Source organism: Muscardinus avellanarius (genome assembly GCF_963383645.1).
Source record: "Muscardinus avellanarius genome assembly, chromosome: 10".
Taxonomy (NCBI): domain Eukaryota; kingdom Metazoa; phylum Chordata; class Mammalia; order Rodentia; family Gliridae; genus Muscardinus; species Muscardinus avellanarius.
The window spans coordinates 48,460,098-48,486,549 of NC_137796.1; the positions used below are offsets into that span (position 1 = coordinate 48,460,098).

The window sequence follows — 26,452 nt, forward strand, 5'->3', positions numbered from 1 at the left end:
TTGTGGTTCTGAGGATGGAACCCAGGTCCTCACATATGCTAGACAGGTGCTCTACCACTGAACTACACCCCTAGGCTGGAACTGAATTTGTGTGTGTGTGTGTGTGTGTGTGTGTGTGTGTGTGTGTGTGTGTGTGTTACTGGGGATTGAATTCAGAGGCATTCTTCCTCTAAGCTACACTACCAGCCTGATTTTATTTCTTATTTGGAAGCAAAATCTTGCTAGGTTGCTGAGAGCCTTGCTAAATTGCCAAAGCTGGCTTCAAACCTGTCATCCTCCTGTTTCCGTCTTCCAAGTACTGGGATTACAGGTGTGTGCCACCATGCTTGGCTATGAATTGAATTTTTAATGTGTCTTTCCCATCGCTGAAATTTTTACTTCAAAAAGCCTAACAACTCTTAGAATAGCTGTTTATTGTCGGGATGTCATTTGCAGATCATTTGATCTCATCAGAGAAGCTTAGTTTCTAAAGCCAACCCAGGGAGGAGCCTTACTCCTATTTTGACGCCAGGTGGAACCATCTGTCATTTGTACACACACCTATGTGTCCTGTCTTGAAAAAGCCCATGCCTTGGTGTGTAATGGAGCTCACTCTGCAACAAGCCCAGCCAGGCTGGCAGGAAAAGGACCACTGGAGCATGCTGCCTGTGGGTTAGGAGAGGGCCTTGGACACGGCCATCACACCAGATGTCCTCTCAGCTCAAAGGGTAGAGAATCCGAGTCCACAGCCTCCGAGTCTCCCGCCACCTGATCATAGATTCCTCTTGGGTCTTCATACTTGTCCTCTTGCCAGCGGAGGTCATAAGGGCCCTGACAAGCAAGAAGGGGAGTTAGAACTGTGGAGAGACGCCCTTGGGGGTCATCAGCACAGCTCTGGAAGATACATATCCCGACTCAACTCCCTGGGGTGGGGGAGGTCTCTGCAGGTTTTATTATTTTAGTATTGAAGGTTAAACCTAGATGTATTTTACTTCTGAGCTCTACCCCAACCCTGTTTTACTTTCTATTTTGAAACAGGGTCTTGCTAAGTTGCTGAAGAAGGCTGTGGTGTGTGTGTATGTGTGTGTGTGTGTGTGTGTGTGTGTGTGTGTGTGTGTGTGTGTGTGGTACTGGGGATGGAACCCAGGGGCCTTCTACCTCTGGGCTACACTCCCAGACCTATTTTATATTTTACTTGGAAACAGGGTCCCACTAAGTTGCTGAGAGCCTCACTAAGTTGCTGAGACTGGCTTCAAACTTGCACGATCCTCCTGTCTCAGCCTCCCAAGTCCTGGGATTACAAGTGTGCGCCACCACACCCGACCTGAAGCAGGCTTTGAATCTGTGTTCCTCCTGTCTTAGCCTCCCAAGCACTGGGATTACAGACATTTATCACCACACTCAACTAAGAATGGTTTGATATTTATAAATTGTTAGGAAATCAGCCAGGCGTGGTGGCACACATTTGTAATCCCAGCATTTGGGAGGCTGAGACAGGAGGATCGTGGTTCGCGGACAGCCTCAGCTACTTAATGAGGCCCTTGCAACTCAGTGAGACCCTGTTTAAGAATAAAGAATAAAAAATAGGTCTGGGAGTGTCACTCACAGGTAGAATGCCTCTGGGTTCCATCCCCAGTACAGCAAAAAAAAAAATTGTTGGGAAATCAAAAGAAGGATGATATTTATGGCATATAAAAATGATATGCGATTCCAATTTTAGGGTTCAAAAATAAACTCTTACATAGCTATACTCACTCAGTAATGTCTTAGCTATGACTGCTTTTATCCTACTATACTAGAGTGGAACAGTTTGGGGGGAAGACCACAAGTCCAAAATATTTACTCTCTGGCTGAACAGAAAGTTTGCAGACTTTCTCTGCTTTTGTAGGACTTAAGAGTCCAGCACCACGGACAGCGGTTTTTCTCGCGTTATTGTCTTGGTTAAGTGGAGATTCCATCTAAGAAGGTGCACTGGGTGGGACTGCGTTAGGGAGGGAATTCTTTGACCCAGATATGCTGGAGCATTAGCCAGGGCCACACAGAACCCAGTGGTCTGTTCACTTTCGTTCCTTTGGGTCAGTGGGTGGGTGGGCGGCCATGATGTCTGTCGTTTTTCATCTCCCAGACACCATCTTCACTTCCCGGAGTTCTCCACTCTCTCCCACTCTTCAGTGAATTGAGTACAGCTGGCTTCTGGATCGGTGTCCATATATGGGACATCCAGGCCTGTCCAATTGGTATAGTCCATCCCCTGCCTCTGTGATTGGTTCAGTGATGAGCATGTGACCCAAGCTAGACCAGGAAGTGTCAGTGTTGGGCACTGATGGAACCAGGGGCATTCTACCTTGAGTGACACTCCCAGACCTATTTTTTATTCTTTATTTTTAAACAGGGTCTCATTGAGTTGCAAGGGCCTCGTTAAGTGATTGGAAAATAGGCACTCTCTTTCTCTGAGTTCTAATCTAATAGGATACCAACCGGGATTACTAGGGAAAAAATTGTACTGGGATTGAACTCAGGGGCATTCTACCTCTGAGCTACGCCCTCAGCCGTATTTTATTTTTAATTTTGAGACAGAGTCTGACTAGATTACTGAGGGCCTTGCTAAATTTCTGAGGCTGGCCTCAAACCTGCAATCCTCCTGTCTCAGCCTCCCAAGTACTGGGATTACAAGTGTATGTTACCACACCCAGCCCTATTTTATGTTTTGTGATGCTGAACCTAGGGGCATTCTACCTATAAGCCACAACCCCAGACCTATTTTATTTTACTTTTTTGTGGTACTGGCTATTGAAACCAAGCTGAGGCTGGCCACGAACCCAGATCCTCCTGTCTCAGCCGCCTGAGTACTGGGATTACAAGAGTGGGTCACCATGCCCAGCTCCCCAGCATTATTTTTTTTTTACTCTGAAATTGGGTCTCACTAAGTTGTGGAGGACCTTGCTGAGATTGAGGCTGTCCATGAACCTGTGATCCTCCCATTTTAGCCTCCCAAGTACCAGGATTACAGTCATGCCCACTGTGCCTGGCTCCTATTTTATTTATTTATTTATTTTTTCAGTATTGGGGATGGAACCCAGGTGTATCTACCTATGAGCTACACCCCAGCCCTATTATTTATTTGGAAACAGGGTCTCACTGAGTTGCAAAGGACCTCACTAAGTAGCTGAGGCTGTCTGTGAACTGTGATTCTCCTGTCTCAGCCTCCCAAATACTGGGATTATAAGCATCCGCCATCACGCCCGACTTCTTATTTTTTTATTTTAAAAGAAGATCTAAGTTGCTGAGGCCTCAAGGCTGCAATCCTCTTGTCTCAGCCTCCCAAGTACTAAGATTACAAGCTGTGACACCATGCCTGTCTTGTTCCTCCCTCCCTCCCTTCCTTCCTTCCTTCCTTCCTCCCTTCCTTCCTCCTTCCTTCCTTCCTTCTTTCTCTCTTTTCTTCTGCAGAACCCACAGCCTTGCACATGCTAGGCAAATGCTCTCACTGAGCTACATCTTTAGTCCTAGACTATCTTTCTAAGGCCATTGAATTCAGTCCAGGCCTCTTTGTCAAAACAGCTAGCTCACCCTAACTAATACTTGCAGCAGGAGGCAGGCTTCCAGCCTAGACAGGCTGGTGACACAAATATCCTCACCGTCTGAACTTCATCGTAGAGGGGTCCCCAGGCCCTGGGTGGTGAGTACATTCTTTCCACCACATCATACAGGTGTCCAGGAAAGGCCACATCCTCATCTTCAAGACCTGTGAAGCCTGGGGTTGGAGTGGAAGGCAGAATGATCAGGGCAGCCAGTGTCAGGGTGCCATGGAATGGTGGGGGTTGATGTGCTCATGGCTCACCTTGGGGATAGGGTGCCTCCTCCAGGGTGGGGGACAGCCGAGGGCCGAAGTCCTTCATGGAGTGATAATAAGGCTCTGCTTCTGCTGTGCTAACCTGCAGCGCACACACACACACACACACACACACACACACACACACACACACAGAACAGATAAGGCCTTTCCACCCTCCACTCCTGAGTTCCAGGAAAGGGCAACAGGGACCCAGAGCTGAAGGTGGAGTGTGGCGCCCACTCACCATGGAACTTCCTGTGTCCCGGTCCCCAGTCCACTGGCTCTCTTCATACTCATTCCTGACTCGGTCTTCCTCAGACCTTCCGGGATGGAGGGTGAACGCACCTGCCACTTCCCAAACCTCCCCCCTCAAAGTGGTCGCCTCCTCCTCCTCCTTTCTTTTTTCTTTTCCTTTTTTAATTGTCCTTTTCCATACTAAGAATCGAATTCAGGGGAATTTTGCCACTGAGGTATACCCCTAACCCCTCTTTTTTGTCTTTTTTGGTACTGAGGATTAAACTCAAGGAATTGAACTTGCAAAATAAGCTCTTTATCACTGAGCTACATCCCAACCTCCCAGCCCTTAAAACAAAAACCCAAAACCTGAAACAGGGTCTTGCTAAGTTTCTGAGGCTGGCCTCAAACTTTGATCCTCCTATCTTAACCTCCCAAGTACTGGTATTATAGGATTACAGCATCATGCCCGGCCACCCCCAGGCACATATATATGGTACTGGGGATCTGGGGATTGAACACAGGGGCATTCTACCTCCAAGTTACACCCCAGCCCTACTATTTATTTACTTATTTATTTATTTATATTTCTTTCAGTACTGGGGATGAAACCCAGAGGCATTCTACCTACGAGTTACACCCCCTGCCCTAATTTTTATTCTTTATTTTGAAACAGGGTCTCACTAAGTTGCAGAGGCCTCACTGAGTAGCTGAGACTAGCTATGAACCTGCGATCCTCCTGTCTCAGCCTCCCAAGCACTGGTATTACAAGTGTGGACTACCATGCCCGGCTTAAATTTTTTATTTTGAAAAAGAGTCTTGCTAATTTGCTGAGAACCTTGCTAAGTTGCAGAGACTGGCCTCAGATCTGCAATCCACCTGTCTCAGCTTCCCAAGCAGCAAAGCCTTCTTAGGAGAAAAATGCCCCACTTACCCTGCCTCGGTCTTCTCTGAGATGCCTGAGGGGAGTGGGGAAAAAGGGGTCAGAGACTCCCACTCGAGTCCACCTGGTCCTGGGGAGATCTTCAATATGAGCCCCCCCGAGAGTCCCCGGGGGGTACTCACCCTCAGCAAGACGCCTCAGTCTCCACCACCAGAGGAGTCCCCCGACGCAAGAGGCAGTGGAGAGCAGCAGGAGACCCCCAGCTGCAAGCAGCAGTGGTGGCAGGGGCAGCCCCGAGGGTCCTGCAGCGGAAGATACGCCTCTGTGAGCCCCAAACAACTGGCTCTAGTCCAAAGCGGGACTCTGAGGAAGCCTGCCTGGACTAAGCCAATCAGCCATTAGCATCGGGCCTGCCACTGCCTGAGTCCTGACTGTGGACTGAGGAGGGACCCTGAGCTCCTCGGCTGGGCATTCAAGACCTCCTGTAATGTAGTCCAGCCTCCACACACACAAACCACCATCTGTGTCCAGAGTCACCGAAGCAAATTCACCACTCTGAGCCTTGGAGTAATTGAGTGCCTGTCCTCAATCAATGTCCTTCCTTCTCAAACAAATTTCTTTTCATTTCTTTTTCTTTTCTCTTTCTTTCTTTCTTTCTTTCTTTCTTTCTTTCTTCTTTCTTTCTTTTTTTTTGGGGGGTACTGGGGGTGGAACCCAGAGGCATTCTACCTTCAAGGCCATAGTCCCCTTCCTTCCTGCCTTCCTTCCTTCCTTCCTTCCTTCCTTTCTCCCTACCTTTCTTTTTTGCGGGTCTGGGGATGGAACCCAGGGGCATTCTACCTCCGAGCTACACCCCCTGCCCTATTTTTTATTCTTTATTTTGAAATAGGGTCTCACTTAGTTGCAGAGGGCCTAAGTAGCTGAGGTTGTCTGCGAACCGGGATCCTCTGGTCTCAGCCTCCTGAATGCTGGGATTACAATCAGGGGCCACCACGCAGGGATCTTATTATTTTGAAACAGGGTATCACTAAATTGTGGAAGGCCTTACTAAGTAACTGAAAGTAGTTGAGGCTGGCTGCGAAGCTGGATCCTCCTGTCTCAGCCTCCTAAATGCTGGATGGAACCCAGGGGCATTCGACCTCAGAGCTACACCCCCTGCCCTATTATTTTTTTTATTCTTTATTTTGAAACAGAATCTCACTAAGTTGCAGAGGGCCTCACTAAGTAGTAGCTGAGGCGGTCTGCGAACCGTGATCCTCCAGTCTCAGCCTCCCGAATGTTGGGATTACAAGCGTGCGCCACCACGCCCAGCTCTCAAACAAATTTCTAATTGCTCTGAAAATTCCATCACAAATGATTCCTTCCCACTAGTCTCCATCCCAGCCAGCATCAAGCTGCCACGGTCACGAGGACACAGCTTAGTCGCTCTGAGGAGATATCTGCGTGGCCTCCTTTCTCCAGCTGCTGCTAACTGCACTTGTTTCCCATGGGGAACAGCCATTCCCCGAGTCCCATCTGATGGCTGAGGCAGAATTCCATGGGCACATGAAATGGCCTGGTGGGTAAATCACCCATTTTACTTTCCACAGTGATGGGCTGGGAGACTGACATTTGACCCAACGTGACTGTGTGTGTGTGTGTGTGTGTGTGTGTGTGTGTTACTAGGAATTGAACCCAGCGGCACTCTGCCTCTGAGCTACACCCCAGCCCTTTTTATTGTTTATTTGGAAGCGGTCTCACTAGGTTGGTGAGAGTCTTGCTACATTGCTGAGGTTGTCCTTGAACCTGTGATCCTCCTCAGCCTCCCAAGTACTAGGGTTACACAGGCATGCTCCACCACACCTGGCTTTGAGCAATTCTTTTTAGTGCCTACGACAGCTGAATTTCTGCCTCGCAGCCTTCCTGCCAAGCTCTGAGGTCATACTGAATCTCCCTCCTCAAGTGCACACGCCTGAGCACCCCCATTCTGCACTGACTCTCTGTCGAGCCCACGTGGCTTGCTTCGGCTGATGGGATGGGAGCAAATGGGACAGAATCAGAAACTTGGAAAGTGCGAGTGAGTTTGAGCTCATCCTCTCTCGCTATGGCCTTTATGGCCACTGTCCCCCAGATGACCATCGGGCGCGTGGGGAGGAGTCCGTTGTGTTTTGGTATAGAGTGTCCTCCCAAGGTTCCCGTGCGGAGGCTTGGTCCCCAGTGCAGCAGTGTTCCTGGTGCAGACGGCGGGTTTGGAAGGTGATTGGGTCACATGGGTGAATCCTCCGAGGGGTTCAGAGCTGAGCAGATGGTGGCAGCTGTGCGTGGTGGTGCACGACTGCAATCCCAGTACATGGGGAGGCTGATACAGGAGGACTGAAGGTTTGAGGACAGCCTCAGCAAATAATGATACTCTCAGCAATCTAGTGAGACTCCATTTCCAAATAAAGAAATGAAATAATATTGGGCTGAGGGTGTAGCTCAGGTAGAACACCCGTGGGTTCAATCCTTAGCACACAAGAAGAAGAAGCGGAGAAGGAGGAGGAGGAGGGGGAGGAGGAGGAGGAGAGAGGAGGAACCTGTGAGAGGTGGGACCCAGTTGAGGTGGGCCATGGGGCGAGGCCTTGGACTGCGTCTGGTCCCAGGCCCCTTCCTTGCTCTCTCTGCTCCCAGCTGCCATGCCATGAAGCTTTGCCCCATCCCGCCCTTCCTCCATAATGCTTTGCCTCACCTCAGGCCCAAAGCAACGGAGCCAGCCAACCAGGGGCTGAAACAATGAGCCAAAGTAAATCTTTCCTCCTTTAAGTGGTTTTCTTCAGGTATCTTGTCACAACAATGAAAAACTAGCACAGAGGCACCCTAGACCACCCAGTCCCAGCCCAGCTGCCAGCTGAATACAGAGATGATTCAAACCAGCCAGATAGGAACTGTTCCACCAGATGCGTAGGTCATGAGAAAGAATATATGCTGCTATAAGTGCCATATATGGGGTGGTTTGTTATGCAGCTAGAGCTAACTGATACAGCCTCCTTATAAGGCATGGGATAGCCTAATTCTTTTAGGAATTAAAAAACTCAATTAGGAAGAGAGAGAATTTGTCACTCCAAGCAAGAGGAAGAGCTATGGATGCAAGTGGAAGCCTGCTAGGACAGAGCTAAATCATGAGCTAAATCCCCTGTGACCACAGGGAGAGGATGGGATCAGACATCTGCAGGTTCCAGTCTCAGGGCTGAGGACTTGCCTGTGGGCCGCTCTGTGGGCAGCTGGAGGTCGGGTTCTCCAGAAGGCTGGTCCAGGCCTGGGGGTGGATATAGAGATAACATATTAATACCAAGGAACTGAAATGAGCCTTAAGCATTCCTCAGCCTAAGCTTTTCATCTCACTTTGAAACCCATGGGAACTGGCATATGACTTCTGGGGGATATTTCAACAGTAGCTGGAAATTGCTTATGATAGTGGCAATACATTAATAGTAATTTCAATGCCAGTAATAATAACAAATTATTAATGAGTGCTGTATGATATGCAAGGTCCCTTAACATCAGGCATCAACTTGCTGAATTAACTGAAAAAGATATCGGGCTCTCTCCCTTCACAGAGGCACAAGTTCAAGACTGGAATGAGAAAATAAGACAAAGAAAAAAACAGGGAACTGTAGGAATGTGAAAGAGTTCTTACATCCCATGAAGAAGAAGACTTCTGTGTCAGGAGAACAGAGAAAGAGGAGGTTTTGAGGGAGATTTCATAGGCAAAGTGAACAGAGGGTGGGCAAAAGGGTGGGCAAAAGGCATTTCTTTTTTTTCTTCTTTTCTTTTTCTCTTTTCTTTTCTTTTTTTTTTTTTTTTTTTTTTTTTTTTTTTGCTGGTACTGGGGTTCCTGGAAACCCTGCTACCTCCAGGCTACACTCGCAGACCTATCTTATATTATTTTCTTTTTTGGAAACAGGGTCTCTTAAGCCAGCAAGGCTGACTTCGAACCTGCGCGATCCTCCTGCTCTGCCTCGCAAGTGTGGGGATTACAAGCGTGCGCCACCACGCCCGGCCAAAAGGCATTACTTTAGACTAATGTTTGGTCATTTAAGTTACTGGCCCCATTCTAAAAGCACTCTGGATTCATTAACTCATTTAATCTTTATAGCTGTCTGAGATGAACCTTGCTTTCAGAAACTGAGACTCTAGAGAAACCTTGTTTTTAGAAACTGAGGCCCTTGCCTCAGGTCACAAAACCAGAGATTGGCAGAGGAGGTGGGCTTTGAACCAGGCTTCTCTGGGCCGGGGTCTGTGGGACTGACCACCGCGCTCAGGCCCTGCGAGCCACAGTACATGCTTAGTCATTTTCAAGGAATTGGTTCATTTCATCAAAGTTGCTGAATGTATTGGCCTCTGGTTATTAATAATATTCCTTATATCTATTCATGTCTGCAAACATGAAGTAATAATGTAATAATTGAAGAATGTTGGCTCTTCTCTCCCTTTTGTCTTGGTCAGATTTTTTTTTTTTTTTGTGGTACTGGGGGTGGAACCCAGGGGCCTACTACCTCCCAGACCTATTTTCTATTTTATTTGGAAACAGGGTCTCACTAAGTTGCTGAGGCTGGCTTCGAACCTGTGTGATCCTCCTGTCTCAGCCTCCCAAGCACGGGGATTACAAGCGTGCGCCACCACGCCCGGATCCAGCACTTTTATTTTTATTATTTTTAATATTCTTTTATTGGTGCGTTATAGTCTCACATCATAACGTAAATCATGTTGGGAGTACATATGTGCACACGGCACTTGATGCAGCACTTTCATTTTGAAACTGGGTCTTGATGAGTTGCTGAGGCTGGTCTCAAACCTCCAATCCACCTGTCTCAGCCTCCCAAGTACTGAGATACAGGCGTATACCATCGTGCTTGGATTTTCTTCTTTCTCTTTCTCTCTTTCTTTCCTTCTTTCTTTCATTTTTTTTTTTTTTTTTTTTGCAGTACTGGGGATTGAACCCAAGGGCATTCTACCTCCAAATCACACCCCCAGCCCAGCCCTATTTTTTTTTCTTTATTTTGAAATAGAGTCTAAGTTGTGGAGGCTTCACTAAGTGGCTGAGGCTGGCCTCGAATGTGCAAACCTCCTGTCTCAGCCTACCAAATACTGGGATTATAAGCATGCGCCACCACACGTACCTCTTCTAATTTCTTAAAATGGAAACTTAGAATATCCATTTGAAACCTTAATTTTTTTCTTATCTAATGTAAATGGTTGATGCCATAATCCCTGTAAGCATTGCTTTAGCTGAACCTCAAAATTTTTATGTTTTCATTTTTATTCAATTCAAACTCTCTGTGTGTGTGTGTGTGCGTGCGTGCATGCGTGCGTGCATGTGTGTGTGTGTGAGAGACTGGGGATTGAACCTGGGGGCCTTCTCTGAAGTCCCTCTGCCTGAGTTTCAGTCTCATCTCCCCTCTTCAGAGATGTGTGACCTCGGTCACTTTGCTCAACTCTTCTGGGCCTTAGCTGCTTCATCTGTAAAGGGGAAATGCTGCGCGTATCCATTTCACCATACCACCCACAGGTCCTCTGAGGAAGCTTCCAACCTGCCTAAGACTGCCCCTTCCCACCTGGGGTAGTGAAGGAGAGCTGGATCCCCTTGTCGGTCAGTCCACTGTCCCCCAAGGCGTTGCTGGCCAGCAGCCAGACCCGGTATCTTGTGGAAGGTCTCAGCCCAGTCAGGGTGAAGGTGGTGGCCTGGGGTGGTAGGACATCCACGTAGAGAAACCCTGGCGCCTCCAGGGCCTCGTACCTGCGTGACAGGGGACAGCCAGTTCAGGGGAGCGCCCAGCCCCACTGGTGCTGCCCCTTCTTTGCCTTGGCAGGGACCCACCTGATGTGGAACTTCTGAGGCAAGCCCCCATCGAAGCCCGGCTTCCACTCCAGCCCCACTGAGTGCGGGGTCACGCTCACGACCTTCAACCCCAGGGGGGGGTCAGGGCGGCCTTCGGAGAGGATGGGAGAAGCAAGAGACAGGACTCTAAAAGACGCCTTTCAGGTTTTCCCCAAGAATGATTTTAAATAGTCCGTCCCATCATTCGTGGTTACTGTGTGCAATAGAGGCACCGTGAACATCAAATCCCAAACCCCTGCCGCCAGGGGCAAGTCGGCCGGCTTCCTTCAAACTTCTCGTCACAGCCTTTTTGCCAACCAAACAATACATAATCTTGTTTTATGTGTTTCTGTTACAGACGCCTTATTTAATACTTTGTTCTTGGTACTGGAGATTGAACCCAGGGCCATTCTACCTCCAAGCTAAACCCGCAGTCTCACTTTATATCTTATTTATTTATTTTTGTTTTAGTGTGTGTGTGTGTGTGTGTGTGTGTGTGTGTGTGTGTATGTGTGTGTGTGTGAATACACATGTGTGGCACCTGGGATTGAACCCAGGGGTATTCTACCTCTGAGCTACACCCCCAGCTTATTTTATTTTGAAACAGGTTCTTGTTAAGTTGCAAAGAGTCTTGCTAAATTGCTTAGGCTGGCCTAAAACCACCTGCAATCCTTCTGTCTTAGCCTCCCAAGAACTGAGATTATAGGGATGTGTCCCCATGCCTGGCTTAATGCATATGTTGATTGGCTAACATCAAACACATGGTTAACAGCACTGTAGCCCATGCCTGAGGGACACTTACCCTGCACAGGTATCTTTCCCATAGGGCACATCACAGCCTTCTTACACATGGGAACTCTAGACAGCTTTTTGCTTGGGGGGCATTTTAAGAGACAAGATAACCAACAAGAAAGCACAAAAATGCAAAAAACATGGTACTAAGTAAACCACCAAGCCAGGCACAATGGTGCTGCCTGTAATCCCAGCACTTGGGAGGCTGAAGGAGACAGAAGGATCATAGGTCTACAGCCAGCCTCAGCAACTCAGTGAGACCTTGTTTCAAAATAGAAAGTAAAAAGGGCTGGGGGTGTAGAATGTAGAATGCCCCTGGGTTCAATCCCCAGAACCAAAACAAAAGAAACCAACAAACTAACAACAACAACAACAACAACAACAAAAGGCCACTTATCTACAGTATGAGAGCTGGACAAGCAGCCTTTTCACCTGGTTCTGTCCCAGCTAGAAGCATGCACACAGGCGAATCAAGTGACCATTGTTTTGTAAGTGTCCTTGAGTGACCACAGAAGCACCATGAATACTGATTTGAGGATTACAAATACATTTTCCTGAGCAAGTTAGTTGCGTGAGGTAACATATGATATATAGAAACATAATATGTTCCTTTTGCTGGGCGTGGTGGCACACGCTCGTAATCCCAGCATTCGGGACTCTGAGACAGGAGGATCATGGTTCGAGGACAGGCTCAGCTACTTAGTGAGGCCCTTTGCAACTCAGTCAGACCCTGTTTCAAAATAAAGAATAAAATATAGGGCTGAGCCGGGCATGGAAGCGCACGCATGTAATCCCAGTACTTGGGAGGATGAGACAGGAGGATCACACAGGTTCGAAGCCAGCCTCAGCTACTTAGTGAGGCTCTCAACAACTTGGTGAGACCCTGTTTCCAAATAAAATATAAAATAGTTCTGGGAGTGTAGCCTGAAGGTAGAAAGCCTCCGGGTTCCATTCCCAGTACCATAAAAATAAATAAATAAATAAATAAATAAATAAATAAAATAGGGCTGAGGGTGTAGCTCAGAGGTAGAATGCCCCTGGGTTCCATCCCAAGTACTACAATAACAACAACAACAACAACAACATGTTCCTTTTGTGTGTGTGGGTGGAACCGGGGATTGAACTCATGGGCATCCTACCTCGGAGCTACACCCCCAGTCTTATTTATTTTTTAATTTTGAAATTGGGTCTCACTAAGTTGTGGAGAGTCTAAGTTGCTGAGGCTGGCCACGAACCCACAACCCTCCTGCCTCAGCCTCCTGACTCACATATGTTTCTTCTAGTGGATTTTGTGGTGCAGATCTCACATTCATTCTCCTCATTTCTTCTAGTGCATCTGGAGAACCACCCTCCCACATTATCAGGCCACATTCTTTAGGTGGAAGGGACTCCACCCCACCAGGGCAGGCACGTGACCAGGCCTGGCCAATTAGAGTGCTGCTTTCCCCTGACCACATGATTGGTTCAGGGATGAGCTGCAATCCAAGTGGAGCCAATGAAATTTAATTCTGGTATTTCCATATGACTGTTTTATTTTCCCTGGGAATTCTTTTTTTTTTTTTTTTTTTTTTTTGGTGGTACTGGGGTTCCTGGAAGCCCTTCTATCTCCGGACTACACTCCCAGACCTATTTTTACATTTTTATTTGGAAACAGGGTCTCTTAAGCCAGCCCGCGAGGCTGGCTTCGAACCTGCGCGATCCTCCTGTCTCTGCCTCCCAAGCGCGGGGATTACAAGCGTGCGCCACCACGCCCGGCTTTTCCCTGGGAATTCTAACACACCACTATGAGAAGCTTCAGAATAAAGCCAACACAGAGAAAAGCAGACATAAGAGACAGCAAGAAGTCCTGGATGACCGCTGAACTAGATCCAGCCACTCCTGAAAATCCACTTTTCAGTTATTTGAGCCAATAGGCTCCCCCCCACCAACACCTCCTTTTCTTTTTGTTTTTGTCTTTGTTGTGTTTCCCCGCAGTTTAGTCTCCCATTCTCCCATTAAAATTTCCAGGGCCAGTAAACACCTCACTCATAAACACCCCTCAGGTGTCAGAGACATCATCAGGCTGGGACCAACCAGGGGCTTGGAAGTTGACCCAAGGGGCACCCATCAGTACCCTCCCAGCCCCCTCTGGCCATACTGATGCTGACGAGTTGAATCTTGGTATGGTCTGAGCCGAGGGCATTGGTGGCAGTGCATGTGAACAGGGCGTAGTCCTGGGCAGCAGACACATTGGCGATGGTCAGGAGGCTGCTGTGCACCCCACCCTGGTGGTATGTGTGCTCCGTGTACCTGCAGGGAAGGTGGGGCAGGCACTCAGGGACCAGAGTTTGGGCTGGAGTGCCGCCTGGCTGGGCCTGGGCTCACCTGGGGTCCTGGAGATCTAGAGGGACTCCATTTTTGGACCAAGTGAAGACAATGTCGGGGACGCCTCGGGCCCGGCAGTGGAGGGTGGCCGAGCTGGTGCTGTCTCCAGCTGCAGCCACTTTAGTGAGGGGAGTAGGATGTTCCACCTGGGGGGCAACTAGGACAGGTTGGGGAGTCAACGTGAGGTACGTGGGAGGACATGAGGACCGTGAATGTAGGGACAGGCCCTTGAAGGCAAGGCTTTGGGTGTTACCCACATCTGACAACCAGACGAACCAGCCCTCTGGCTGGAGGTGCCACCCCATTGTCCACAATGCACTGATAAGCTCCGGCCTGTGACAGTTTGGCATGGTAAATCCGCAGTCGCCCGGTGGATCCCTTTGATATCTTTTCCATGTCATCCAAGCTCTGGTCCTCTTCTTCTTCCCCCTGGAGACCCAAGACTCAGGAGTTGGCCCCAGTCTGGCCCTAGATCGACCATCACCAAAACTGTGTTCCTTCTGTAGCCTCATCGTCTCACCCACACTCCCCTCCACAGAGGACAGAAGTGAAATTTCTAACATCTATCCAACCATCTATCCAATCCACTCACTCATCTTCCAATCCAGCTGGCCACTCATCTATCCACTTACCTGACTACTCATGCCTGCCAGCCTCTATCCATCCACCCACTGTCCGTCCATCCGTTCACTTAGCCATCTAACTATCCACTTATCTATTTATCTTTCTATCTGTTCATCGACTCATTCATCTAACCATCTGTCTTCCATCTATGTACCATCTATCCGCTCTTGCCCTTCTCTACCCACTCATCCTGTCTATACACACAGGCATGCACACACTCATAAACACATGCATCTGTTCATCCATTTATCCAGCTTTCTACCTATCCATCTCTCCATTGATCTATCCACCCATCAGTCCATCCACCATCGTTCCACTGACCTCTTTCCACTAATGCTATCTCCATCTGCTCATCTACCCTTGAATCTACCTACCCATCCCCATCTCTCACACTCAATCATCTATTCACCCATCCACACTTCCAACTATCCATCCTTTCACTTGTCCATCCATTCTTCCTTCCACTCATGCATCTGCCCAGCTATCCATCCAGCTGCCCACTCCCCTAGCTTTTTGTCTGTTTGTCTACCCATTCATTTACCATTCAACAGTGATCAGTTCCTGGAGCACGCCCTGACAAGTCCAGAATTATACACGGTCACACAGATGTGGCCTTCACTCTTAAGGGTATCCAAGTCAAGAACCCACATTCCTGTGGCCCCACCTCATTCACTAAAGCCTGGCTCCTCACCAGCCTCTCCCAGCTGAACATCTCCGGGAGGATGGGGTTGGCATCCACGGTGCAGACTATGTCCACAGAGCCCCCGACATTCACCTCAGTGGGGTCCTGGAGGACACGGATGGTGGGCGCATCTGGGGGAGACAGGGCTCATGGAGGCACCTGGGGGAGGGCTCTGGGTGGGAGGGTGTCTTAGAGGTGTCCGGGAAAGTTATAGGTATAAAGGCAGTTTGCCATCTCTGCGGTGCACTTGAGAGCATTCTCAGGGTGAGGTCGTCCCCACCCTCTCTGGTGCCTCTGATTAGAATAGTTGGGACTGCCTTCAAGGATGGTGTTGGGGAGAAGCCCCCTGGAACGGGTAGCTCCTGTGTAGGTGGCCGCCTTCCCTGGGCAGATTCCACACTGGGTCTCCTTAGTGGGCAGGAGGCCTTGAGGGTAGGGGCTTCCCAAATGGGTGGTTATTCCAGGGTGGGTGGGGCTTCCACAGGCTTCACTTGGGCAAGCTCCTTGGGTCGGCGAGCCTTGCAGGGGAGGCGGGGCTCCCAGAGACTCTCGTTTCCTCGAGGGAGGGGCTCACAGTGCACGTCCAGGCGCACGAGCGTCTCAGCGGTTCCCTCCGAGTTCTGGCAATGCAGCTGATAGAAGCCGTCGTCGGCTCGGGTCACATTCCAGAGCTGCAGCGCTCCCCCCGAGAGGATGCGATGCCGAGGGCCGCCAGCTGGGGAAGGCCAGAGAAAGGAGTCCGACAGGCCCTCCCATCCTCGGGGACCTGCACCCCTCTCCGTGTCCACTTCCCACACCTGGGCTGAGGCGGTAACCGCGGAAGGTCCAGTTGAAGGCCTCGGGGGCGGGGTTAGCAGAGACGGACACCGGCAGCAGCGCCTGACCCTGCTCCACCGCGGTCGCCACCAGCACCTGCTCCCCCAGGAACTCTGGGCGGTCTTCAGAGAGGGTGCGGCAGGGAGCCGAGCGTTAAGGGTGGGGCCAGAGAGAGAGCTGAGATCAGGCACAGGTTTTTTTTTTTTTTTTTTTTGGTGGTACTGGGGGTGGAACCCAGAGGCTTTCTACCTCCGGGCTATACTCCCAGACAGACCTATTTTCTATTTTATTTGGAAACAGGGTCTCACTAAGTAGCTGAGGCTGGCTTCGAACCTGTGCGATCCTCCTGTCTCAGCCTCCCAAGGGCAGGGATTACAAGCGCGCCCCATCACGCCCGGCTCGATCAGGCACAGGTTTAAAGAGGAAAGTTGAGGTCGAGACTAGGAGGAGGTTGTGGGATAAGGTGATAAGGCCCAGGATAGAAGTTAAGCAGTGTGGGAAAAGGGCAGACTTAAAGATGGGTCAGGCTTAAGGATGGAGAGAGGGTGAGGGTAGAGGTCAGGGGTCGGGCAGGGTAGGAGTTGGTGCAGGGCCAGGGGTCGGGATAAAGGTTAGGGAAGGCGCACGGTTCCTGATCGGGTTCAAGGGCGGTGTCAGGGTGAAGACAGGTGCAGTTTGGGGTCAGGGCCGCACACGTACAGAGCACGTTGAGGCGGTGGAAGGAGCTCACGGTTTCCCGGAGCCCCGCACTGTGGGCGCGGCAGGTCACGCGGTGGCCGTGATCGCGGGATGACACCCGAAGGAAAACGCTCCTGGAAGCAGCGGAGCCTTTGAACGGGGCGCTCTGCGGCGGGGCTGCCACGTCCTCCAGCCTGTGCACCGGCAGGTCGTAGGGTGAGGCGGGGGCGGGGGCGGGGGCGGGGCCAGAGCCTGCAGGGGCGGGGCCTCGCTCTCCCACCTCTCCCCCTCCTTGTCCCAGGACAAGTTGACGGGCGGGTTGCTGCTGATGCTGATGCAGGTCAAATTTAAGACGTCCCCTGGGCGCGCCGCCGACAAGTTGGCCAGGATCGTCAAGTTGGTTGGAGGAACTTAGCAGATGGAGGGGCGAGACTCAGAGGAGAGGAGGCGGCCTGGCCTATTTCCGCCGCATCCTGAGCCCAGGCCCGCCCGCCTCTGCTCAGCGGCCCCTGCCCGGGCTCCGGGCACCCACAGCACCCGGCCCCTGCCCGGGCTCCGGGCACCCACGGCACCTGGCCCCTGCCCGGGCTCCGGGCACCCACGGCACCTGGCCCCTGCCCGGGCTCCGGGCACCCACGGCACCTGGCCCCTGCCCGGGCTCCGGGCACCCACGGCACCTGGCCCCTGCCCGGGCTCCGGGCACCCACGGCACCTGGCCCCTGCCCGGGCTCCGGGCACCCACAGCACCCGGCCCAGGCCCGCGCCCTCCCGCGGCCCGCGCCCGCGGCATCCTCACACTGCACCTCGAGCTGCGTGGACGCTGCGAGCTGGCCCGCCTTGCAGGAGAACTTGGCCTGGTTGTCCGACGGACCTGCGACCAGCACCAGCTCGCGGGTGAAGATGCTTCCCGACTTCTCCAAATTTCCCAGCTGCACCCGCCGTGACTCCTGGGGCAGCCGCGGCTCGGTCACCGTGCGCGAGTTCTGAGGACCCCGACTGGCTGTGGCTGCGGTTAGCCCTGCCCTCCCTCCCCGCCCGCAGACGCCCCTGGAAGGCCTTTGCGGGATACCAAAGGGTAGGGGAGTGGGCCCTCCTCCAGGATCCAGCCTCCTCTGTCCACATCCCGGCCCTCCACCCCACCTCCAGTCCCACTCCTCAAAGTCCATTCCTGAGATACCTACCCCACTTCGTATCAGAAACTCCCTTAAAATTTCAAACCATATGCAGAATTCCTTTCTAGCCTCAGTGGGGTGTGTGTGTGTGTGTGTGTGTGTGTGTGTGTGTGTGTGTGTGTGTGTTTTGTTTTGAAACAGGGTTGCCAAGAGGCTCCTTAAATTCCTGAGGCTGTCCTTGAACCTATGATCCTCCTGTCTCAGCCTCCCAAGTAGAGATTACATGTGTGGGACACCACACTGAGCTTATCATCTTTTATTAGAATCCTTTGTATTATACAAATTCTTGTCAATTCTCTAGAATTGCATCCAATTAAAACAGAATAATATTGTGATTCCTACAATTCCTAGTCTTTTCAACCCGAATTTCCAGTGGCTCCCTAACTTCCTAAGATCCTCCCAGAATTTCCTTTAATTTTTGTGAAATTTCATTTTCTTACCTAGAAATCTCAAGAATATAATTTAATGTTAATGGAGTTTCAATGTTATGTAGAAAAAAGCTAGTCCTTCCCCCAGATATCTGGCCTCTGCCCAAAATGTCACCCCCTACCCTGGGATTTCTAGTATTTCCTTAAAACTCCTGACAGTTCCTCAGAAATTTGAGATCTTCACCAGAATGCCTTTAATTTTAATGAAATTGCCTCATCTCTAGAATCCTCAATCTTGGTCCAGAATTCCCTCTTTTATCCTGAAATTGTTTCCCTAGAATTTTCTAGGACTCCACTTAATTTTCATGGCCTTTGTGTCTCTTCCAATTTCCTGCCAAAATTCAGAATCTCCAGTATTTTTCTGTTTTCTTTTTTGCGTATGTGCGTGTGTGTATGTGTGTGTGTGTGTGTGTGTGTGTGTGTGTGTGTGTGATTGCGTATTTGTATGTGAGTGGTACTGGGGTTTAAACCCAAGGGCTCCAGCGGGGCATGGTGGCACACACCTGTAATCCCAGTACTTGGGATCAAGGATGGCCTCAGCAAGTAGTGAGACTCAGCAACCTAGCAAGATCATATTTCAAAAAAATAAAAATAAGCCAGGCATGGTGACGCACACTTGTAATCCCAGCATTTGGGAGGCTGAGACAGGGGGATCCAGGTTCATGAACAGCCTCAGGTACTTAGTGAGGCCCTTTGCAACTCAGTGAGACCCTGTTTCAAAATAAAGAATAAAGCTGGGCATGGTGGCACATGCTTGTAATCCCAGCATTTGGGAGGCTGAGACAGGAGGATCACAGTTCCCGTACAGCCTCAGCTACTTAGTGAGGTCCTTTGCAACTCAGTGAGACCCTGTTTTAAAATAAAGAATAAGCCTGGTGTGGTGGCGCATGCTTGTAATCCCCGTGCTTGGGAGACAGAGACAGGAGGATCACTCAGGTTCGAAGCCAGCCTCGCTGGTTTAAGAGACCCTGTTTCCAAATAAAAAAATATAAAATAGGTCTGGGAGTGTAGCCTGGAGGCAGAAGGGTTCCATCCCCAGTACCACCAAAATAAATAAATAATATAATAGCCGGGCGTGGTGGCGCACGCTTGTAATCCCCGCGCTTGGGAGGCGGAGACAGGAGGATCGCGCAGGTTCGAAGCCAGCCGTGTGCGCTGGCTTAGGAGACCCTGTTTCTAAATAAAAAATATAAAAATAGGTCTGGGAGTGTAGCCCAGAGGTAGAAGGGCTTCCAGGAACCCCAGTACCACCAAATAATAATAATAATAATAATAATAATAATAATAATAATAATATAATAATAAAGAATAAAAAAGTAGGGCTGGGAGTGTAGCTTAGAGGTAGAATGCTCCTGGGTTCCATCCCCAGTACTGCAATAAATAAATAAATAGAATAAAGAATAAAAAAAATAGAGTTGGGGTGTAACTTGGAGGTAGAATGCCCCTGGGTTCCATCCCCAGTACCACTAAATAAATAAATACATAAATAATAAAATAAATAAAAAATAGGAGCTGGGAGTGGTGGTGCAGGCTTGTAATCCCAGCATTTGGGAGGCTAAAACAGGAGGATTGTGGTTCACAGACAGCCTCAGCTACTTAGCAAGGCCCTTTGCAACTCAGTGAGACCCTGTTTCAAAATAAAGAATAGAATATAGGGCTGAGGGTGTCACTTGGAGGTAGAATACCCCTGGATTCCATCCTCAGTACTGCCAAAAAAACAAACAAATAGGGATGGGTGTGTATTTCAGAGGTAGAATGCCCCTACTTCAATCCCCAGTACCATAAAGGGGAAAAAATCCAAGGGCATTTTACCTCCAAGTTTCATTCCCAGCTCTTTTTATATTTTGCTTTGAAATTGGGTCTTGCTAGGTTTCTGAGAGACTTGCTTAGGCCAAGGCTGGCCTCTGAACCTGTGATCCTACTTCTACCCTCGGCCTTGGCCGCCCCACAGCCCTCTCTTGGCACCAACCTTATACCAGGTGAGGGCGGGGTCTGGGTTCCCCCCGATGGCCAAGCACACCAGCCTCACCCGGGTCCCAGTCCGGAGGTGCTGCCCCTCCGGGGGTCCCTCGATCCATAGCTTCTGGGCAGGATCTGTGGGGATAGGGAGAGCTGGTAGCAAGGTGACTTTTTCTGTGGGCTGGGGCCTGAGGGTGGGGTCTGTGAGGCCTGGGGCATTCCTGGGTCAGGGTGGGGGCTCACATTTCACGTTCAGGACCAGTGACTTCTTGAAGGTCTCCTTTGTGAAGGCCTCGCTGAAGGCCTCGCAGGTGAGGGTCAGGCCGTTGTCTTCCCGACGCACCAGTAACGTGAGGTTGGACATGGAGATACGGCCACCGTGCAGGCCCTAGCAGCGAGTGAGCTTCGCTGGGGACCCAGGCACCCCACCCCTGGTACCAGAGGCCTGGGTCAGCCCCAGCAGGGACATGGGAGGCATCTCCACCCCTCCTCTGTCAGACTCAGGATTCAGGGCCCCAGGTCTCGCTCCTCAAGTACCAGTGCCTCCATGCTGCCAGACCCCTCCTCTCCCAGCTCCAGGAGCTGTGCCCTCAGCCCCCTTCCAGCTCAGAGCTGGGCCCCTCCTCACATCCATGACTGTCTCCTCTGTAGGCGGTAGCTGCCGCCCACCCAGCCACCATCGCAGCAGGACCCTAGGACGACTGGACTTGGTGACACAGCACAGCGTCACATTCTTGTTCTCAGACTGCGATGCAGATCCCAGGATGGTGATGGCACTGGGGGGAACTGCAGGACAGATGGACAGAGGAGGGACACTAGGCTGGGTGGGCTCCTCACTGGCAGCCCGACAGACAGGGGACAGGAGACAGGTGATGAGGTCTTTCGATCATATAGGTGGATTTGGGGATACAACCAAATGGTTCTTTGGGGCCTGGGTTGACTGGGGCCGTGGGCACCAGACTCACAGATGACCTGCAGCGTGATGCTCCTTCCCTGGATCCCCGTAGATACACTGTTGTAGGCCTCACAGCTGAGCTGCGCCCCGTGGTCTTCTGGCCGCACGGTCATCACCAGCACGCTGCGGGCCACCACCTGGGCATGCTCTGTGCCCCATGCCGTGGACACAGGCTGGCCGTTCTGGAGACAGGTTCAAGCCTAGGCCAGCTCAGAGCCAGCTCCTGCTCCCCCCCCAACCCAACCCACTGGCTCTGCCCTCACCTTCAGCCACTGTAGTGTGGCGGGTGGATTTCCTCCTCGGGACACGCATGGCAGCTCCAAACTCTGCCCTGCCCGCACGTGCCCCTCATCCAGGCCTGGCCACTCAATGACAGGTGGGCCTGGGGGGACTGGGGCAAAGTGGGCACTCAGTGGATCTCGAGATCCCATCCATCATCCATCCATCCATCCATCCATCCACCCATCCATCATCCATTCATCCATCCATCATCCATCCATCCATCCATCCTTTCTCTTTTCTTTCTTTCTTTCTCTTTCTTTCTTTTCTTTCTTTCTTTCTTTCTTCCTTCCTTTTTTTCTTCTTTCTCTTTTTGTGGTACTGAGGAGTGAACACTGAGACATTCTGTTTCCGACCTACACGCCCAGCTCTGTTTTTATTCTTGTGTGTGTGTGTGTGTGTGTGTGTGTGTGTGTGTGTGTGTTACTGGAGATGGAACCCAGAGGCATTTAGGTTTTTTGTTTTTGTTTTGTTTTGTTTTTGCAGCACTGGGGATGGAACCCAGGGACATTCTACCTCCAAGCTACACCTCAGCCCTATTTTTTATTCTTTATTTCTGAAACAGGGTCTCATTGAGTTGCAAAGGGCCTAAGTAGCTGAGGCTGTCTGCGAACCGTGCTCCTCCTGTCTCAGTGACCCGAATGCTGAGATAACAAGCGTGCGCCACCACGCCAGGCTTATCTTAGTGTTATACCTCCACCCCGATTTTATTTCTTATTTGGAAACAAAGTCTCACTAGTTTGATGAGGGTCTCACTACTTACTGAGGCTGTCCTCAAACCTGCAGTCCTCCTGTCTCAGCCTCCCAAGTACTGGGATTACAGGCCCGCACGGCTACACTGGCTTTTATTCTTTATTTTGAAACAGAGTCTCACTAAGTAGCTGAGGCTGGCTATGAACCTGTGATCCTCCTGTCTCAGCCTCCCAAGTACTGGGATTACAAGCATGTGTCACCATGCCTGGTTCTCCATCTGTTCTTTCTAGGCCCCATAAGATCTCTCTGAATTCCCATGCTTCTCTCTCTTTTCTTCTCCTCCTCCTCCTCCTCCTCCTCCTCCTCCTCCTCCTCCTCCTCCTCCTCCTCCTCCTCCTCCTTTGTGCTAGGGATTGAACCCAAGGGCACTCTACCTCTGAACTACTATCCTCCCCAGACCCTTTTATTTTCTTTCTTTTTTTTGGGGGGGTGTGGTACTGGGGATGGAACCCTTCTACCTCCGTGCTATACTCCCAGACCTATTTTTTATATTTTATTTGGAAACAGGGTCTCTTAAGCCAGCGAGGCTGGATCGAACCTGTCTCCGCCTCCCAAGTGCGGGGATTACAAGCGTGCGCCACCACGCCCGGCTTTTTTTTTTTTTCTTTTTTCATTTTGAAACAGGGTCTTGCTAGCTTCCTGAGAGTCTCTCTAAACTGCTGAGGCTGGTCTCAAACCTGAGATCCTCCTGCTTCAGCCTCCCAAGTACTGAGATCACAGGCATCCACCACACCTAGCTTATGTCTGTCTGTCTGTCTGTCTCCATATATATATATATATATATATTGCACATACATACATACATACATACATACACACACATACTGGGGATGGAACCCAGGGGCAGTCTACCTCGAGCTATACCCCCAGCCCTTTTTATTTTTTGTTTTGAAACAGGACCTCACTACTTGCTAAGGCTGGCTTTGAACCTGCCAACCTCTCCTGTCTCATCAAGTATTTCAAGTACTGGAATCAAAGGTGTGCACCACTATGCTCAATTATGCTTCTGTTTTGAGTTCCTGGGTTTCTCTCAATCCTGCGATCCCCAGGGGATCCACCTCAATCCTGCTTCCCATCCTCAGTGCCCACGGTAGTTTCAGTTCTCCACTTACACAGAACATTCATGGTGATTGAGGCCTTGATGGGGGTGTCCAAAGCTGGGCTGGATCCTTCACACACCAGTAACTGTCCATTATCTGAACTTTGGGGTGTCACCCTGGGATGGGAAGTTGGGGTTCCAGACTCAGAATCATCATTTTAAAATTTAGGGAGTCAGGGAGAGGAGGTGAGGATCCCAGGTTCTCCCACTTGGCCTAAACCTCTACACCAATTTCCTCTAAGACCTGGAGGTCTAGGGGGAAAATTGGGGGCTTCAGCTGTAAGACTTGGGGCCTCAGAGGGCCGTATCTGGCCAAAATCTTTGTGACTGATACTCTGGAACTGGGGTTCCCATGAAGAAGTTTTGAGGATCTGGGTGAAAAATTGAGTGTCAGATGTTCATAACCAAATCAAGTTTCTGTATTTGAATCCCTATGATACGAGCCTCTCATGGGGAGATCCGGGTGGGGATCCAGAGAGGAGGGAGGACTCCCCAACTTGCATACCTGGCTGTGGCCTCTGTGATGAAGAGTTTCTCTTGGGACCCCTCGTTCACGTTAGCAGAGACATCAGATACTGTTTGTCCACCTTAGGGCAACAAGAGGGATGGAGAGGTGCCAGGCACTCCCCAAAGAACATTTTGGGGAGCTTGGCTTGGAAGTTCTCACAGTGAACATGATGCCCCCTTCCTCTTGGTTCTGGAGGAGAAGAACATGGGGTACCAGCTCCATCCCCTCCATACATCTGGGACTCCCGAAATACTGGGGTTCTCGGGGCTAAGGTCTGGGCCTGTCCCTTCTATCTGCTTGATGGGTTGTATCCCATACCCCCATCACCACAGTTTCTCATTTATTTTCTGTTATTTTCTTCTTATACTTTTGATACTGAAGATTGAACCCAGGAACAGTCTACCTCTGAGCTACATCCCAGCCCTTTTAAATTAATTCATTCATTTTGGTAGTACTAGGGATTGAACCCAGGCGCATTCTGCTTCCAAGCTACATCCCCAGCCATTTACATTTTATGCTTTGAAACAGGTCTCACTAGGTTGCTGACAGCCCCTGGACATTACTGACACTGTCTTTGGACCTGTAATCCTCCTGTCTTGGCCTCCAGAGAACTGGGATTACAGGCGTGCGCTACTGCAGCCAGTGTCAGCCTCTCATTTTTTTGCACAGCCATCGCTACTCAGATCTTTCTCTTTTTTTGGTGGTGGTGTTGTTCCTGGGAGATGAACGCAGAGGCGTTCTACCTCTGAGCCACTCCCCTAGCCTTATTTATTTATTTATTTATTTATTTACTTATTGCAGTACTGGGATGGAACCCAGGTGCATTCTACCTCTGAGCTACACCCCCAGCCCTAGGTGGGTTTTTTTTTTTTTTTTTTGGTGGTACTGGGGTTCCTGAAAACCCTTCTACCTCCGGGCTACACTCCCAGACCCATTTTTATACTTTTTTTATTTGGAGACAAGGGTCTCTTAAACCAGTGCGGCTGGCTTCGAACCTGCGCGAGATCCTCCTATCTCTGCCTCCCAAGCACGGGGATTACAAGCCTGCGCCACCACGCCCGGCTCCAGCCCTAGTTTTTATTCTTTGTTTTGAAACAGGGTCTCACTGAGTTGCAAAGGGCCTTACTAACTAGCCGAGGCTGTCTGGAAACAATGATCCTCTTGTCTCATCTTCCTGAATGCTGGGATTACAACCATGCACCACCATGCCCGGCTCTATTTTTAATTTTTAATTTTGAAACAGGGTCTAAGCTGCTGAGAATCTCACTAAGTTGCCAAGGCTGTCTTTGAATCTGGGGTTCTCCCATCTCAGCCTCCCAAGTACTAGGATTGCAGCCAAGGGCTACCACGACTGGCTGCCACTCCTACCTTGTCTAAGCCTCAGACTTTTCCTGGCACTAGACCAGTAGTCCTGCAGCCTCCTGGATTCCTCCCCCTGTGTGTCCCCTCCCACCTCACAGTCCTGTTTCCCCACACCTGCTCCTGCATCCTAGCTCAGAGATGACATATTTTCTGGGCCCCTAAAAGGGCACTGGGCAGGAAGCACCCCCTCCCCACTGCAGAGGCATCATAATGGTCCCCACCAGTTCATCCATACTCACTCTGGAGGAAGGTGATATCCGGCGCTGGCTTTGCGTCCCCAGACACACAGCTGACCACGTACTCCTGCCCAGCTACCCAGGTGACTGTGCTCCCTGCCTCAGGGGTCAGCTGAAGCAGCTTCGGGGGGACTGGTGAGAAAGGGGCGAGCCTCCACCACTGAGGACCGGAGGATTGGGCCCAAGTCTTTTTGCTCACGAAACGAGTCCTGTTTCCAGGCTCCGAGGGAGGAGAGGCAGGGAGTTTGGACTCTTGAGTCCTGGGGGAGGAGTGGGTTGGAAGCCCAGACCTGTGGGTCCTGGGGGTCGCTCACCCATACCGAGGATGGAGAGGATTACTCTGGGAGACACAAGCTCAGGGCCGGTTTCCGAGCGGCCGACCTGGCACTCATACTCGGCGTCGTCGCTGAGGTCGCAGGCTTCAATGTGCAGGTGGAATTCCCCTGTGGGTGGGGTCCGCAAGGTCAGGGCTGCAGCCTCTGCTGGCGGCTCAGGAGCCCAGGCTCTGACTCCTCACCTCGAGCGGGATCTCCTCCCAGGCGGTACCTCGGGAAGCCTGGGATTGCAGGGTTGGGGCCAAGGAGCAGCCCGTCCTTGGCCCACTGTACAGCACTGCCCGGGGCTCTGACCCCACAGCGCAGTTCCACCGTGGTCCCCTCCACGGCTGTCAGGTTTTCAGGAAGAGCCCAGAAGCCACGAGGGGCTGAGGCAGGGATTGGCAACTGTGCCAGGCCTGGGATACAGAGGGCAGCAGGAAAGAACGGGCAGGTTCAGCCTTGGAATAAAGGAGGGAAATGAGGGCCGCTGGGCGCAGGATCAGGGTCCCACTCACCTGTGGTCAGCAGCCCCATGAGCAGCAGGGCAGCCCTGATGGGGGTCCTCTGGGCTGTCCCAGGCCTTCTGACTATGGCTCCCACAGTACCCATAGCCCACCACCCGTGTCAGCCACAACCTTTCTCTGGGCCCTTCTCTCTGTGT

The 26,452-nt window shown here is 50.8% G+C and overlaps 1 protein-coding gene across 2 annotated transcripts; it reads right to left on the reverse strand.

Moving 5' to 3' along the window:
• Nucleotides 1-678: 678 nt before the first annotated feature.
• On the reverse strand, nucleotides 679-26,400 carry NPHS1 (NPHS1 adhesion molecule, nephrin; the record flags this gene model as incomplete). 2 transcript variants are annotated; one of them, XM_080702621.1, is made up of 29 exons in its annotated part: nucleotides 679-810; nucleotides 3,618-3,724; nucleotides 3,821-3,914; nucleotides 4,059-4,134; nucleotides 4,983-5,007; nucleotides 5,114-5,233; nucleotides 8,149-8,205; nucleotides 10,505-10,686; nucleotides 10,768-10,879; nucleotides 13,697-13,848; nucleotides 13,924-14,080; nucleotides 14,181-14,352; nucleotides 15,239-15,360; nucleotides 15,804-15,944; nucleotides 16,027-16,167; nucleotides 16,745-16,917; nucleotides 17,004-17,133; nucleotides 17,520-17,706; nucleotides 20,293-20,417; nucleotides 20,526-20,670; nucleotides 20,911-21,068; nucleotides 21,248-21,419; nucleotides 21,501-21,628; nucleotides 23,382-23,485; nucleotides 23,874-23,955; nucleotides 25,478-25,606; nucleotides 25,795-25,917; nucleotides 25,992-26,207; nucleotides 26,307-26,400. In XM_080702621.1, 29 exons carry the CDS (start codon nucleotides 26,398-26,400, stop codon nucleotides 679-681), a joined length of 3,756 nt encoding a protein of 1,251 aa, XP_080558747.1. The 2 variants fall into 2 exon arrangements, with proteins under 2 accessions (XP_080558747.1, XP_080558746.1); XM_080702620.1 differs by having other exon boundaries at nucleotides 3,618-3,733.
• Nucleotides 26,401-26,452: the final 52 nt, after the last annotated feature.